Here is a 16,373-nt window from a genome sequence, read left to right as displayed (position 1 = left end):
GGAAGAGAAGTTGGGTGTGGGCTACAAGAGAGGCAGCATCAAGTATGCCCTGAGGCCCTGACACCCTTCCTGCATCAGTAAACTAAGAACTGCCCTCTTGCCAGCCTCCATCCCCCACCCCAGTGTCCTACTGTGACCTATTCCCCCAGTGGCTATACCCTAACCTAATCCGCACTAGCAAAGGCTAGTTTTGATTCTCAGTCCAAGGGTGCCGTCAACCCAGTAATGCTTGTATTTTAAAGGAGATTCTCCAGAATGAAAATGACTTCAAGGCTCACAAGAATCAAGCTGCGTGGTACACCGGGGGCAAATGTGAAAATTGAGGTGCAGAGCGGTAAAGAGTCTCGTTCAAGTTAATGACAAGATATTACACTCAAAAGCTAACAAACATCACTTTTCCTAAGGCTCAGCCCTCTGCCTTACAACTGTACCAGGTGTGGCCACACTTTTCCAGTTGTCATTAAGAGTTAAAAAGGAAGGTTATAAGGAAAAGTGAGAACCTAGGAGACATAAAGTAGTAAAAAGAGGGGAAGAACCAGGGAACTGTATAGATGATCAGACAATTCAGAAAAGGAGAACAAATAATAAATTACTCACATCTGTATAAGACTAAATACTTGTCACATTATCTCATAAAATCTGCATGCATCAACCTTGTGAGATAGGTTCAAAATACCTGGCATGGGGAAACTGAGGCCCAGAAAAGTCAATAGTATCACAACCGCAGCTAATTCCTAGTCTACTGTTCTTTTTTATTAAACTAGATTTTTTCATAAAGAAAGCTATGAAGACTCAAGAGAACTAGAGTCTCTTGACTCTAGCTAGAAAGAGGGAAGAAAAAGAAAAAAGGGTTCAAGAGAAACAGTGGAAAAAAACACGCTTTAAGACAGAAGCTACAGGGACTTCCCTGGTGGCGCAGTGGGTAAGACTCCGTGCTCCCAGTGCAGGAGGCCCAGGTTTGATCCCTGGTCAGGGAACTAAATCCCACATGCATGCCGCAACTAAGAGTCTGCATGCCACAACTAAGGGGCCCGCCTGCCACAACTAAGACCCAATGCAACTAAATAAATAAATAAATAAATAAATAAATAAATAAATAAAAAAGAATCAGGCCCTCTTTAAAAAAAAAAAAAGGCTACAAAACAGTAAACAGCTATTTTATTAATCAGAAAATCTTCTTGCAATCCCCCTTCCGCCCTCTCAGCGGGTGTGTGACAAGACATCAGACAAGATGGCCAGTTTCAGGCCTGCTCCCATGACAATGAGCTGACACAACCACAGACCTGCTACCTGACAATATCTGAGCAGCCTCCGCCCCCTCTCAAGACGACGCAGGAACATGTGTGCTAAACCAAACAGATGACTACAAGAGGACTCCAGGTACTAGTTTTGATCAGCAGCTGCACCCTGGCACCTCTGTCCCCAGCCAGGGCTTACTCTAGTCCAGCAGGAGTTTCCCCTCAAAGCATAGCCTAAATTCAGCTAGCACTCTGACCCCCAACCTTGAGCCGGCTGAAGGTTGGTAGAAGACGCTGGGGAAAAGGGATAGTAATCATCTTCTCTCAGGCCAAGAACTCCTGACAGGGTATGATGGCTTAGTGTTCCTTCTGCAACTCCATTTCACACTAGAAAATTAGAGATGTGTGACTGTGGAAAACTCAGCATGTTCCCATACCTGAAAGCCCCAACTGCAGGTGAGTGAGTAGCCTAGGAAGCCTAAAGTGAAAGAAGACCTTCCCTGAGAAACTGTGAGTTTGTCTGCTCTCATTGGGCCAAAATACTCACTGTATATATGGCTCCAACCCACGCCAAAATCCTGGAATAACACCCTCACACAGCACTTGAAGGTTTCACAAAGTGCCTTATCTTCCATTGCCTCCATGAGGTAGAGATTAATATTCCTTTTATTGCAAATTTGGAAACTAAGGCTCAGAGAAAAAAAGCAACCTGTTCAAGGTGTCACAAATGGAAAATGGCAAAGCCTGGAGTTGAACCCAGGTATTCCTATCTGCAAGAGTCTCTGATTTTCCTGCAGTGAAGGCCCAGCTTTGTTAGGAAGCTTAATAGCTAAAAACAAGAGACCTGTATTCTCAGACTTGGAATCCACCAAGCAGTTCCTGTATGACCTTTGGAAAATCCCTTCACATCTTTGGGCATCAGAAAACTCATCTGTAAAATGAAGTGATGTAAAACAAGCGTAGAGAGAAGACAATTCTTTGGTTCCTAGAGTACTGTGAAGTGTAGCCCTTGCCTAGCACTTCAAAAAAAGTCAACTACCCCCCTAGTCATCACAGCCTAGCACTGGCCCCCTCCTTCAGACTGCCATATATTTTCTGTTACTGGCACCACCAGGCACCACATTACCCACATGCAAAACATGGCTACACCTTTGCCTCATTCCTTCCCTCCCAACACTTAAACGCTGAGTCCTACTGATTCTACCTCCACAGTGCACACCCTGATCTCTGCTCATGAACAACTGCAAAGTCTCCTATCTAGACTCCCTGCCTCCAACCTCATCCCACCAGTGCATTGTGCATGTTCTGTGAGATTAATCTGCCTAAAGCAAAACTCAGGTCATGTCTCTCCCCTGCTCAAAACCTGTAAGGACTACTTACTGCCTACACAGTAAAGTCTGAACTCTTTAGCCAAACATTGAGGTCCTCCATTATCTTTCCTCAATTAATCTTTTTTTGCCTTATTTTGTAGTACTCTCCTTCATAGATGCCACTCTCCAGCCAACCTGGACTAACCAATGTCCCCTAAAGACGCTTCACTTTGTCTCACTCCATGCCTTTATTCATGACACTTCCTTTGGCTGGAATGCTTCCCAGCCAGAGGAAACCTTATAATTCTGTCTGAAGTACCTGAAGACCTACTAAGCTGCTACCTCCTCCATAAAGCTTCCCTGATCTCTCCAGGCAGAGGTGATCCCATTTGCCAATAGGATCATAGGTATTATTCATAGGGCACTGAAACTAGATTGCCTTGCACGATAAGCTGTAAAATGGGAAACCCATTGTGAGGATTAAACAAGATTACGTATGTGAAAGTATCTAACCCAGTCCTGGTATAGAATACGTGCTCAATAAATAGGAGCTCTTATTATGATAAAGAAAAATGTTCGTACACATCTTAACTTCCCTATTATACTCAATCCTTTTACCGGGCAAGGTATAACATACATGTTAAATGTTAGCTGAAGAGGTAAACACTACATAGATACAGACCCTATCCCAAAGCTTATATCCACAAGAGCTCAACCATAATGCTGTTTTTGGAGGATACAAACTGAATACACAGCACTCCGTAGCTATACACTTCACCAGTGTGATACTCCCATTCAGAATTTATTAAGTGGATACACTTGCTCATTCCCTCCCCCATCCCCTACAAATTCTAATCCCAGTTTATTCCAGGCCACTTAGGTGATAGAACAAACTAATGCCACTAACAGTCTGATAAATTGTACACTTTTTAATCCAAACACACATCTCTACTTAAATTCATTTAGCTGTTTCCTTCCCTTCCACAGTTATTAAACAAAAATAGAAACAGCATTGGCCTTTGGGTCAGATAAACCTAAATTCAAATCCTGGCTTAGTCACCTTGGGAAAATTACTTAAATTCTCAGAGCTACAGTTTCCCCATCTATAAAATGAGAAAAATATCCACCTTTAAGGCTTGTTATACAGCTGTAAAGCACCTAGCCCAGTGCCTAGAAGCTAACAGGTGCTCAATAAATAGTAGCTATCATCATCATTCTTATCATTGAAGTTATTTGAGTTGTCTCAATTACATACTTACCTCTTTAGCAATATACAATATGAGTCTCAGTGAACTTTGCCCTTGTCGGCAAAAGTTTCTTGAAATAAGACCTCCACAAATCTGAGTACCCAGGTACACACACAGACACAAGCTGCTTTCTAACCTGTGTATGTGTTACGCCTGAAGGGCACCCAGCTCCCCTGGTCCCTACATTCTAGATGCTGGCTCTAGGAACTTGGAAAACACAAACACATTTGCTTTAATACACACACTGTAGTGATGAGAGTTCTGAGAGCTTCCTGAGAGCCCTGAGATAACCCAGAGAGGCCAATCAGGAGCAGAGCCACTGAATCTCACTGGAGAAAATTAGAGGCATATGAGACTTGGAAGCCTGCCTGCCTGCCTGCCGGTGAGATTTCTGGTCATTACTTAGGCCAGAATTCAACACAAGGCAGCCAGGAGCTCTGTAAAATGGCTAACAGGAAAAGGGACAGGTTTGGCCCAGCGGGGCCATGCTGACAGCACAGCTGACTCTCTTATGCCTTTGCCTCCTTTACCAAGTTTCCCTAGAGGCCCCTCCCCAATGCCTTGAAGGAAAGCTGGTGTGATGTCTGCTCAGGCTGGAGTTCTCTGAGGCCCAGGGAGTTCGCAGAATCAGAGATAACCTTTTAAAACACCAGTGATCTTCACTGGACTATCCTACCTCCCTGCTGCACAAGCCCAGCATGAAAGAAGGCTCCCTTCTCCATCCCACAAGCCAGGCTAAGGAAAGTAGTTCTGTTCCTTCAGCTGCCTCACATTTGCCCTGTGGTAAACCCATGTGGGCCATGGAGCCAAAGACAGGGAGCAGCAGGAGCCAAGGAAGCCCTGCCCACGAGACGCACATCAGGCCTCCAGGAGCACAGCCCCGCTCCACTCCTACCACAGCCACCAGCTCAGGGCAGCCAGCGCCAGGGCAAACAGAAAAGGCCAGCCAGAGTCAAGGGCCGAACCATCCCCCAGTGCGACTGATAACTGTCGCCGAGTGCAGCTTCAGGAGGTACTCAGTAAACAGGGATGAAGTACCAGGCAGCAGAAAAATAGTGAGTGCCCTCAGAAATCCCCCACGTGAACTCAACCCCTAATCTCAGGGCACTCTTGTCGAAGCCCTTCACTTGGCGCTCTCCCTCCATGACTACTCAATCCACAGATCAACTCGTTATTACTTATCCATTTATTCAACAAATATCTATTGGGCACATACCCTATGACCTGTACTGTGATAGATACTAAGGATGGGTGCTATGGTCAGAAAAAATAGACACGGCTCTTGCCCTCAAGAGAGAGGAAAATATGCCAAAAAAAAAAAAAAAAAAAAAAAAGGCTTTAAAAGCTATACAACTACTTCATACAAATTTTAATCCCATTTTCAAGTGAGGAAACTGCAGTTTGGGTCATACTGTCAGTAAGGACTCAAGTCAGTGCCCAGTGCTCTTGATTCCCACATCGGGCTATCTCTTGCTTTAAGAGGCATAAGCAGGGTGTGAAGGGCACAGAGAGTACTGTAGATAGCAAGTGCTACCGGAGTTTGGAAATGAGAGGGAGTTTGTGGCTAGCATTAATGTCAGGGATCACTTCACAGAGGACTCAGAGGTTAGGTAGGAAGGAAGGAGGAGAGGGGAGGACATTCTGGGAGGCAGTAAAATGGCATACATAAGTAAAGGCAAAAGAGAAGCAGTAAAAGGTGTGCTCTGCAGACCAGGACAAAGAAAAAAGCCTGGCTGGGCCAAAATGTAGAGAGGGGAACAGAGGAAGGTGAAGTGGGCAAAGTGGTCTGGGGCCAGAACCCTGGGTCAGGAAGGAAACTACCACCCATAGAGGGATTTTAGAGCTTACACCATCTTTATTCCAAGCTCCCCATTAGAAAACAAAAGTACAGGCTGTTGGCTCATTTCAGGTTTTTCCTTGCAGGTCTCTCACTGAAATAAATCTGCTCCACTCTGATCAACATGACAGGGCCATAGCCATCCCTACTCAAGTCTCGCCTGCCTTAGCAAGTTGTACCCACACAGGCAAGGCTTTGTCAAATTCTCAGTGCCCAGAAAGCTCCCCCTTGGCACTTTCTAGGTGGCCACAAGTAACCCCACAGGGCTTTAGATACATTTACCCTCCCTGTGGAGGCCCCAAATCTATACATAAAGCAGCCAGCTGAGCCAAACAATGGTGAGATATGCAGTACGACACTCTGACCCACCTCCTTCAGGAAATCTGCTCTGTACATCAAAACAAACAGATCTCTCCTTGCTTGAATTGAGATTGCCAGGGGAGTACAGAATGCAGATATTAGTCACCATATGCCACAGATATTACTGGGCTTCTTTTTCTGCGCATCATATAAAAGCTCCCTAGCTGGGCGGGGAAGCTCCTCAGAAGCAGCACTGACTTTGCATACCCCCAATTCTGCCCAGCACAATTTCTGTGAACACAATACAATATTGTGAACTGCTTTCTGGTTTTCCTCTGTATAGGTCTCAGACCCCCTAACAACCCAAACTGGCTGCGTTAGGGTAAAGAAGCTCCACAACAGAGTGGGAACAGCATGTGAATAATAATCAGACAAAATTAGATTCTGGCCCCAACTGAGACCTTGGGCAAATTTGTTCCTGTCATATGTAGACTGAGGAGTTTAGTTGAGATGGTACTTAAAAGCCCTTCCAACTTTGACACACTAGGATGTGAAGTCCTAGCACCCAACATCAACAGCCCTAAAGGTCAGAGTAAGTTTTTCATCTGTCAATGTGTAAGTCCCAGTTCAATGCCACTTATAAGTCTAGCTCTCAGAAGCCAAGTTGGGGCAGTAAAGCCTCAAAGGTCAGTGGCTGTACAATGGGCTCCAGAACTAAAGGTACCAAACAAGGAGTTGGGAGGCATGACTAGAACCTAGGATAAAAATCTAGTTTAGAATTGGGTTTAAAACAGGGGAGGAATACAGGTGGAAGGGCCATGTCAACTCTACATGTCAAAGCAATGAAGTCATGCATGAATCAAAAGGACATAATACCAAAGGGAGTATAGAAAGACTCCACAAGACTCTAGGAGGCAAGCAAAGGAAGTCAGAGAAAAACTAAGAGGACTCAGCACCCAGAAGCCATTGTTCCCAAGATCATGGCCCTAGAATGATGTCACAGGCATCCTCTATGATGACCCCCAGTGATCCCTACCCTCCTGGTATTCATGCCATTGTATAATCCCTTCACCTTGACTTGTTTCTAACAAGTAGAATATGGCAGGAGTTGTGGCACATCAATTGCAAGATGAGGCAATAAAAAGATTGCAGCTTCCATCTTGGGCGCTCCCTCTTGGATCACTTGTCCTGGGGGAAGCCAACTGTCAGGTCATGAGGCAGCCCAGTGCAGAGGCCCATGTGGCAAAGGACCAAGGCCTACCAACAACCACATAAATGAGCTTGAAAGTAAATACTCTCCCCCCAGTTGAGCCTTCAGCCCCAGCCCAACAGCTTGACTACAACCTTATGAGAGACCTTGAGCCAAGGCACCCAGCTAAGCGGCACCCAGATTCCTAACCCACAGAAACTGAAAATAATAAATGTTTACTATTTTAAGCCTCTGCATTTGAGGATAATTTGTTATGTACCAATACAGGTAGGGACTAGGCCCATCTGGTCAGCCATTTCAAGTCTGCAGGTAGGGCTAGGGAAGTGGTTACACCCAGTAAAAGGAAGGGGGTATAGGCCGGAAATAAAGTGAAATACTAGCACCCAGACTTTATCAACAGCTTCCCTATGGCCTAGAGTAAGCTTTGAGTAAAGGCCTAATTTGGCCACACCCAGGGTTCATATAAGTCTGGTGGGTACACCTGAAGTTAAACAATGGCACTACAGCAGGTTCAGAGAAGCAACTTCCATTAGGAGGCGCCACCAAAAGAAGACACTCAGATTCTGACTGAGGCTTTTCCAGGCCCATAAAAGCAGAGGTTGTGAGGACCCAACTATCCCTAATTGTGTAGTACTTTAGAGTTTATAAAGCCCTTTCACCACATAAGCTATCTCATTTGATCCTCACTACAAATCTATTCATTAAGGTTATGCTCTTTCTACAAATGAAAAAACTAAGGCTGAGAGAGGTAAAGTGACTTACCCTCTACAAGGTCCACAGACAGTAAGAAAAAAAGCTGGAACTCTGAAGCTCCCCTAAATCCAGGTATTTATGTCTGTTGGCTGTGGCCAACTCAGACCCTTTTGCCAACCAAAGCCAATCATCTCATCTGAGCTTCTACCCAGCCCCACCCACTCATTTCCCAACTCTCTCCTCCCCGCTACACATAGGTCCTTTGTGGAACTAGACAGTTTCCCAGCTACTCCCAACCGCATTCTCGTGGTAAGGCCTGCAACAATAAGAGTCTGGTTTCTTTAAAATCCTAGACAAACTTCTTCCACGCAAAATGAGGCCACTGGACTCAAACTGATCTGGATGACTTTTTTAACAAAAGCAAAAAACAAGAAATTCTGTTTTTTGTTTGTTTGTTTGTTTTGCCTCACCACATGGCTTGCAGGATCTTAGTTCCCCGACCAGGGATCGAACCCGGACCCCAGCAGTGAAAGCACAAGAGTCCTAATTACTGGGCCACCAGGGAATTCCCAAAAAATGAGAAATTCTAAAACAGTGAACTTTCTAAATAAGTGAAGCTTATTTCTTCGACTTTACCTAACCCTTTCGAAGTAAAACTTCTTCAACTTCCAACCTAGTAAACTACAGTTGAAACAGAACCAGACAATAAATCCCCTTCAATTCAGTTTTACAAATTCTACAGTATGTAAAGTATACCATGTGACAAGGCTTGTGCTAGGAGCTTCCTGTCCTAACCCTTGAGGAGTTTTTATCAAGGAAGGCCGGCACATACACCGATAACTCCAGCAGGGCAGCATGATTGATAAGATTATAGACTCCACCATCCTCCAGAGCAGCACTTTGTGATAGGTGACTAGACTATTCAAACACCTTTGTTAACACAGCTATGGCCAGACCATTGAGGCTAAGGCTCTGCATGCCAGATTGGCGAGGGACACACTGACAGGTAATATGTTTTGATAAAAACAACAAGGGCTTGATACACAGATCCCCAGAGTTATGGTTCTGATCCTGCCACTTTTTAGTTATGTGACAAAGAACACAAATTTCTCAGCTATGAATTCTTCACCTTTAAAATGGGCATAATGGGAAATCCCTGGTGGTCCAGTGGTTAGGACTCCATGCTTCCACTGCACGGCACAGGGGTTCAATCCCTGGTAGGGGAAGTAAGATCCTGCATGCCACGTGGCATGGCCAAAAAAAAATGGGCATAATAATAAAAACAGGTATACCTACTTCCAAAGTTGAGGATAAAATAAAATAATACATTGAAAAGGGATAAACAGATCTGAGCTTGGATGAAAATACAAAGTGCCCTGGGTGAGCAACACCATGAAGGGCTGCTGAAAAGCCCAGAATGTGTACCAAGATACATGAGAAGGTATGAAAGGAAGAGAGAAAATATGATCCATTCAAACAGGCCCTGATTTCAGCTTTTCCAACAAACTTTAACAGAGGTTTTAGGCTGGGCACAATAAAAACAGAGATAAATAAAACACAACTCCTCCTCCTTTCTTCCACAAAGAGCTTACACTTGTAAGAGAGCAAATATATGTACAATGTGCTATGTGTTAAATTAGAAATTTATACAAAGTATCCAGGGGGTAATAAAGAAAGCTCTGTACTGTTATTACTTGATTTCTTATCTTACACTGTGTTATGGGCACAGGCGTATTCAATGTATTATTCTTTATACTTAGTTGTATATCTTAATAGTTCATAATTTTTTTTTTTGATCAGCAGTAACAAAAAAAGAAAGCTCTGTTGGAGACCCAGTTTGGTATCTTTCTCTCTCCCAAAAAATTTGATAGCCAGAACTGCTGGGTTTCCTGGAGAATCATTTCTCACAAAAAGCAGTATACCACAGCATGCCCATGAAGTCACTCAGCACTGTATCTCAAAGCCACTCAGCAGGAAATGAGGGGCCCCCTGGGGCTCAAACTCAAGTCCTGTGAAGACCTAGGAAACCCTCCCATCAAGACCTCATCCCTTCCTTGTCAGAGAACAGGAGTTCTTAGCATGAAGGCTCCACATTCCTAAGGAGCCCATGAGAAGAACTTGGGGGGGTGGGGGGTGAATTTGGATGGGAAAGAAATTACATCTTTATTTTCAACATTCTCTTATTGAAAGTTAGCATTTACTTCAATGATACGTAATAACCAACCATAATATTATTAGCACTACCTATGATTTTGTCACCAACAGAAAGTACAGACATTTTCATGTCACATTACATTGGTACAGATATCTCCAAATATTATTCATAATCATCATTACTTCAAAATTACAGTAGTTATCAGACCTGCCACAGACCACACGTGACTGCAATCTTCCTGTCTACCAGCCCTCGTGCGAGGTAGTTGGCCAACTATGAAGCAACTCTGCCCAGTTATTGTTCAGCCGCCAGTAAGACCCCATGTGCTCACACTGGTGATCCAGACCTTTACAATGCCCCCTTCCCTCCAACAATCCCCAAGTCAGACCACTCCCCACCCCATTCTCTTATGCCTCCGCCCAACCCCTCCTTCCAGGAAGCCCTCCCCAGCCACCTTAGCCTAGCTCAGCCCACGCAGAGCTCTTGTAATCCTTAGCCTACACTGTCTACCCTGCTTGGTTTTGTGCTTCATTAAGCCTGTGCATTATGTTGTATTTAATATTCTCTAAATATATATCCCCACCCCCACCCCCAAACTAGACTTCTTTGGTGGCCCTAAGTTCCTTCCATAGTACAAAGCAAGCAGTATGCACTCATTACAGACTTGTGGAGTGAATAACTGATTAAGCCAGGGTCCCTGACTCAAATGTCTTAGTCTAGTTCTACTAATAACCCATTGTGGAATTTCTATGTGACGCCGCTCTGGACATCAGTTTCCTCATATGTAAAAATAAATAAGTTGAACTAACTGATGTTTCCACCTCTTAACTTTTGAATTAGGCAACCACTTTTTATCTCCCCAAGATCTGAGAAAAATTATGGAGGAAACTGAGAAGCCTCCCCCAGCTCTCCCAGGCAGGGTTAGTCACTTGCTCCTCTGGGCGTCCCACAGCCTTTTGTATGTATATATCATACCTCTACTACAGCGCTTATCACAAAGTTCTGAAAGAGTGTATAACCTAGTGGCTGAGGTGGAGGTGGGGAGAAGAGTCAGACTGCCTGGGTTCAAATTCTGGCTCTATTCCCTACTATCCGTATAACCTTGGGTAAGTTACTTGACCTCTCTATGATTTCATTTCCTCACTTACAAAACAGGGATAATACCAAGCACACAGGATGGCTGTAAGAATTAAAAAGAATAAAATGTTTGGAATAGTGCCTGCCACACAGTAGGCACTAAAAAATGTCAGTTGCTATTATTGTTGATGTTACTGATGTTATTAATGTCTTGCTAGGCACTGGGTTCCTACTTCAGCTGGATCTCTGTCCTCTTCCCATTCTCCATCACAGCACTCTGTTTATGTTTTCTTCCACAGAAATTACCACAAGACACTATATTTATTTATGTATTTATTTTCTATCTCCCCACTAGACTGTAAACTCCATGAAGGCAGAGAACATGTCTGTTTTGTTCATCCTTAAATTCCCAACACCAAACACAGTGCCTGGCCCAGAGCAGGCACTCAAATATTTGCTGAATACACAGCACGTGAGCTGACACTGTTCAATGTTTGCTGAATAAATTAACCTGGTTAAGGATGATTGTGAAAGCTGAGGCGTGGGTGCAGATGATGTCCTAGCTGCCCCAGGATTAGTGTGACCCTCTGCCCATCCCCCAATATTAGCCTCAGCCAAGCCGCACCCACCTGCCCTTGGCTCCAATCCAGTTCCGGGAGCCACCCTCAGCTAAAATTAGCATAGCCACCAAGATGGCCAGGCCATTTATAGCCTTGGAGGCAGCAGCAACTAGCTGGGTGGGCAGGCAGGACTCTGGCCTCCCACTCCATTAGGGGTTGATTGAGACGCCAACCTGCACTCCATAAACTGCCTAGATGCCTATCCTCCAAAGCCCAGCTCTAGTTATACTGAGTAGAACCACAGTTCCTGAGTAGAGGTCCTCAACCAACACTGGCAGTCACAACTCCAGACTCACGTGGGACCCCTCACACACATTCTGCAGGAAACATTTTGAGTTTCTGGAGGCAATGAGTCCAGAGTCTAAGGGAGGTTCCAAGCATCAATTCCAGGCAGTTTCAGAAGTGCAGGCTTCAGAGCAGCACAGTCAAGCACAGATCTTTAACTGAGAAAGTAACTTAGCACAACTGGGTATACAGGCATCAAAGAGCCAGAAGGTGACAGGAATGGCCTCTCCCAATGAGAAGGCCGTCTAGCAGACCACCTGCCTTCCCTGGAGGGGCAGACCTTTAAGATAGCCATGTACATCCAACAAGAGAAAAAATGCAATTTTCTGGCCCCTGCAGGAGACCCTCCAGAGGAGAAAAAGACAGCCCTTTTTTGGATCTCTGCTACAGAGTCACTAGGGGCTGCCTAACTAACTCACCAAGAGGAAAGTAACATTCTCTTGGCCTTACCTAGTGCTCCTTTAAGAGGGCAGGGCCTGAGAAGACGGAAGAAGTCTAGGACTTAAGAATCAGAAAACTTGGGACTTCCCTGGTGGTCCAGTGGTTAAGACTTCGCCTTCCAATGCAGAGGGTGCGGGTTCAATCCCTGGTCGGGGAGCTAAGATCCCACATGCCTCGCAACCAAAAAACCAAAACAGAAACAGAAGTAATATTGTAACAAATTCAATAAAGACTTTAAAAATGGTCCACATCAAAAAAAAATCTTTAAAAAAAAAATCAGAAAACTGAGCATAGGACTCAATTTCTTCAACAATAAAAATGGGGATAATACCACCTGCCCTGCATTCTAATAGAGCAATTGCGAGACTTTGTGGGAAAAACAGCTGTGTAAAATACAAACTTTAGAGAACATACAAATTGACTAGATATGTTGAATCTGATTTAGAAAAGTGGCAGCTTTAAGGGTAAGGAAAACTCCTGTGTTCTGAGGATACAGAGGGACTGGAAAGGCTACAAGAGCTCCTGGCTGTGCAGACAGCCCCTCACCAAATCCTTTAGAAGAGCCCAGTCCATGAGCCCAGTCCACCTCTTTGCAAAAATGATTTCCTATCTGAGTCAAAGTCCCAGACAGGCCCAAGGTGACAACCTACCAGAACAACAGTGCTGGGGCCTCCAGGTTACCACAAACCATAGCCATTCCCAGCACCTAGGGTCTCTGAGATTTCCTCCCTGGGCTTCAATATTACTGTGACAATAGAAACTGATTTCTGAACTGAGAGGAAGAAAAGACCAAAAGAGAAGCCTAAGTAGTATAATCAACACAGCCAAGCCTCTAAAATATGTTGTGTGGAGGGCTGTCTCCATAAGCTCAAGCCACGGGCTGGTTACGAGGGATGCTGGAATGCCTCTTACCTGTGGCATGTACAAACACACAAATCTTCCTGACAGCTAGCTAATGCCTAAATTCAAAACTTCATCTCTTTTAGCACTGTGTCTAAAATAAAGGACACTTCCTTCCCCCCAAAAGAAAATTCATTTTATGTCAGGCACCCATATTTTAGGGTGAAAAAGGGACATATTATCAGTTACAAACAGGGATGTCACTGGGACAGCAGAGATGCTCCTCAGGTCTTCTGCACAGTTTGACCTACATCTGCCTTCATAGCCCAATGAGAACCAAGCTTTGAGCCAGGGTTCAGAGGCCAAGGAGACACTGTATGGAGAAACAGGATTAATATGCAAGAAGGACCTATCTTCAAAGCAACAGCCTAGGTGCCATGCTTGCACATAGGGCAACCCTGGCCTCACTTGGAAGCCAGCCCTTGGGGGTACCTGCAGTCACACCCAGCCCAGTCAAAGAATTTAAAAGGGGGTTTCCTGAGAAAGGGTCTAGCACCAAAGCCAGCCTCTGGATCCATCCATGAAACTTCCTGGCCACCATGACTTACGCTTCCTTTTCCTCCTTGTATCAACAGGTATTCACTGAGGTGTCCCCTCACTTGAGCTTGCCCCGCCGCAGAAAGAACCCAGCTATAAACTCTCCTCACTCTGCATCTCACTGCTTGGGGCAGATCACAGTGACCGGGTGAGAGAAATGGGGATAAAAAACTGAATACCTTCTAAGCCTTGTGTAAAACAACTGAATTTTAAAAGTGCTCTTTCTTCTGCAACAATACCAGGGCTCCTACTGTTTGACAAGGCTCCATAAATGCATAGGAAAAACCAGGACAGATCAAAAATATTGTAGAATTCCTACCCTCATCAGTCAGAAGAAATAGAATAAGTCAACAAGTGGTCCCAGGAATTATATCATGCCCATGTCAACAAAAGGCCATTTAACTCCTTGGTGGTAAATAGGATTCCAAGGAACAGCCTTGATATTTCAAATGGGCACAGCTAGAAGACAGCAGATTACCTAAGGGAAGGGAGAGAATAGGGTCCCCACGCTCATTGGAATAGAAAGGCACACCTCAACACTAAGTTAGAGAGTAATAGAGTTGGCCCAGTCCTGACTTTCCCTACCCAACCCAAGTAGCCTCAGCCTCCCCTGTGCTGCCAAGTGCTGAAACTGGCCAAAAGCAACAGACATCATCTGCCCAGGGCATCAGTCCAGACAAGTAGTCATGAGAAGGGGTCTTGACTTGCTGATCTGAAAGGCCAAGGTGCCCCAAAAGCAAACCTCTTTTCACTGCCAACAAAAGACATCCTGAGGAGGGATGAGGAAAGTTGTTCAAGAGAGACAAAGACATTAGAAGAGAAAGAACTCTTTGGACTACTAAGAACAGGCAGTGCCATGTGTGGGTCTGCCATCAATCTCAGGTGTAGAAACCTAGGGTTCGACTTCCCCACTTGGGCAACTCAGTTCTTGTCCGTGGCCAAGGCCTTACCTGCTGCAGTGGACTCCTCAGAACTGGCCCCCGAGCCGGTTCCTGTCGTCTTCTCGCTGTGGCTTTGGCTGAGGCTCTGGCCGTGATGCAGGAGAAGCCCCCAGAGGAGCCACAGGGCAAGACGGGCGCACACATCCATGACTCCAGGTCTCAGTCAACATGCGCCTGATGTAGACACCTCAGGATCCCAGAGGCAAAGCCGGGAGCCCGGGAGTGCAGCTGACGGTCCTGGAACCCCAGGCAAGATGCCCTCGAGGTGCCGCAGCTGTCCAGCCACCCGCGAGTCTGCCTCCTCCGACAGCCAAAGGTCAAATGCTCCAAGTTTGTGCGCGGGAGGAGGGCCGGCGCCTCGGGTCCAACAGTGGGTCCGCCGGAGCTGCGACGGCCTGAGTACCCGGTCAGCTCGGGCCGCTTCCGGAGAGTTTGGACAGGGTGGCCGCGGAGCCGGTGTCAGCTCCGCAGCCGGCTACACCCCTGCCGGAGAGGGCGGGCGGGCGGGACCTCCAGCGGGCACCGGAGTTGGGGAGGGAAAGAGGGAGGGGAAGAGGGGGGCACCTGGCCTCGCACCGCCGAGGATCGGCGAGGGGCACAGGTTCGGGAAGGGCGTGCGACTTCCAGGCCCCCGCGGGCGCGGGCGGCTCGGGGATCCCAGGCCTCCTAGGCCGAGGTCAGAGCTCCCGCCCAGTCCCGTGCCCAGGCGGCCGGCGGTGCCCAGGTTCAGCAGGCAGACGCGCACGGGCCAGGCCCGGGACAGAGGCTCCCCGGCGAGCTGGCGGGAGGCGCGGGGCGGGCCCGGGGCGGGCGGGGGCGTGCTCTCCCGCAGGCCCGCCCCGCGCCGCCCGGCCCCCAGCGAAGCCCGAGACCGCCCCAGCGCCCGGCTTACCCCGGAATAACCTGTTAGAGGCAGACGCCCGGCACCCCCAGACCCCGGCGGGCTCTCCCGGCTCTCGGCCCGCTCTAGTCTCCGCCAGGACCCCTCTCCCCAGCCAAGGGTTGGGTCCCGGCCTCCCTTTCCCCCACGAGAGCCTCTCTCGCACTAACCGCCCGCGAACGAGCGGGCGGGCCCCTGACACGCAGTCGCTCAGGTAACCCAGGCCTGCGGCGGCAGCGGCAACGATGACAGTAGCTGCCCTGCCCGGATCTCCGGGCCTCGGTGCTGCTCCACTCGCCCAAGCTCTAGAGCCGGTCAGGGCAAAGACCCTCGGCACCACGACTGCCGCCCGGGGCTGCCTGAGGCGACAACGGCCCGGCCCGGTTCGGCCGGGGGGCCCGTTGCCAGCCCCCCACTCCAGGCCGGTATCCCAGGCTCCGCCCTCCCCGCCGCGCCTCGCAACCAATCCGCTTCCGCCTCTCTGCAGCTTAGGAACCCTCGCGCTTCGTCACCCGTGTGCAGCGGCCCCTGGCGGGCAAATCTGGGCGCTGCGAACAGGGCCCGAGCTCGTTGGGAGGCCCTGCCCCTTTGCAGAGGGTTGGGGAATAGAGCTAGGACCCGCCCCGGGGGAGGCCCATTAGGGCCTGCTAGTGGTTTCGGAGGAAATGATGCCAGAAAACACACGAAGCGTCCAAACCACTG

The 16,373-nt window shown here is 47.3% G+C and overlaps 1 protein-coding gene across 3 annotated transcripts in view; it reads right to left on the bottom strand.

The window, feature by feature from the left end:
- Positions 1-15,584, bottom strand: part of STIM1 (stromal interaction molecule 1) — a 202,651-nt gene extending 187,067 nt beyond the window's left edge. For all 3 annotated transcript variants that reach the window (XM_061201347.1, XM_061201350.1, XM_061201349.1), the window contains exon 1: positions 14,801-15,584. In XM_061201347.1, coding sequence (XP_061057330.1) covers positions 14,801-14,939 — 139 coding nt within the window. In that variant the 5' untranslated portion in view covers positions 14,940-15,584. The remainder of the gene's footprint in view (positions 1-14,800) is intronic.
- Between the last annotated feature and the right edge of the window lie 789 nt (positions 15,585-16,373).

Source organism: Eubalaena glacialis, chromosome 10 (assembly GCF_028564815.1).
Source record: "Eubalaena glacialis isolate mEubGla1 chromosome 10, mEubGla1.1.hap2.+ XY, whole genome shotgun sequence".
NCBI classification, from domain to species: Eukaryota; Metazoa; Chordata; class Mammalia; order Artiodactyla; family Balaenidae; genus Eubalaena; species Eubalaena glacialis.
This window is presented reverse-complemented; position numbering and strand designations above follow the sequence as displayed.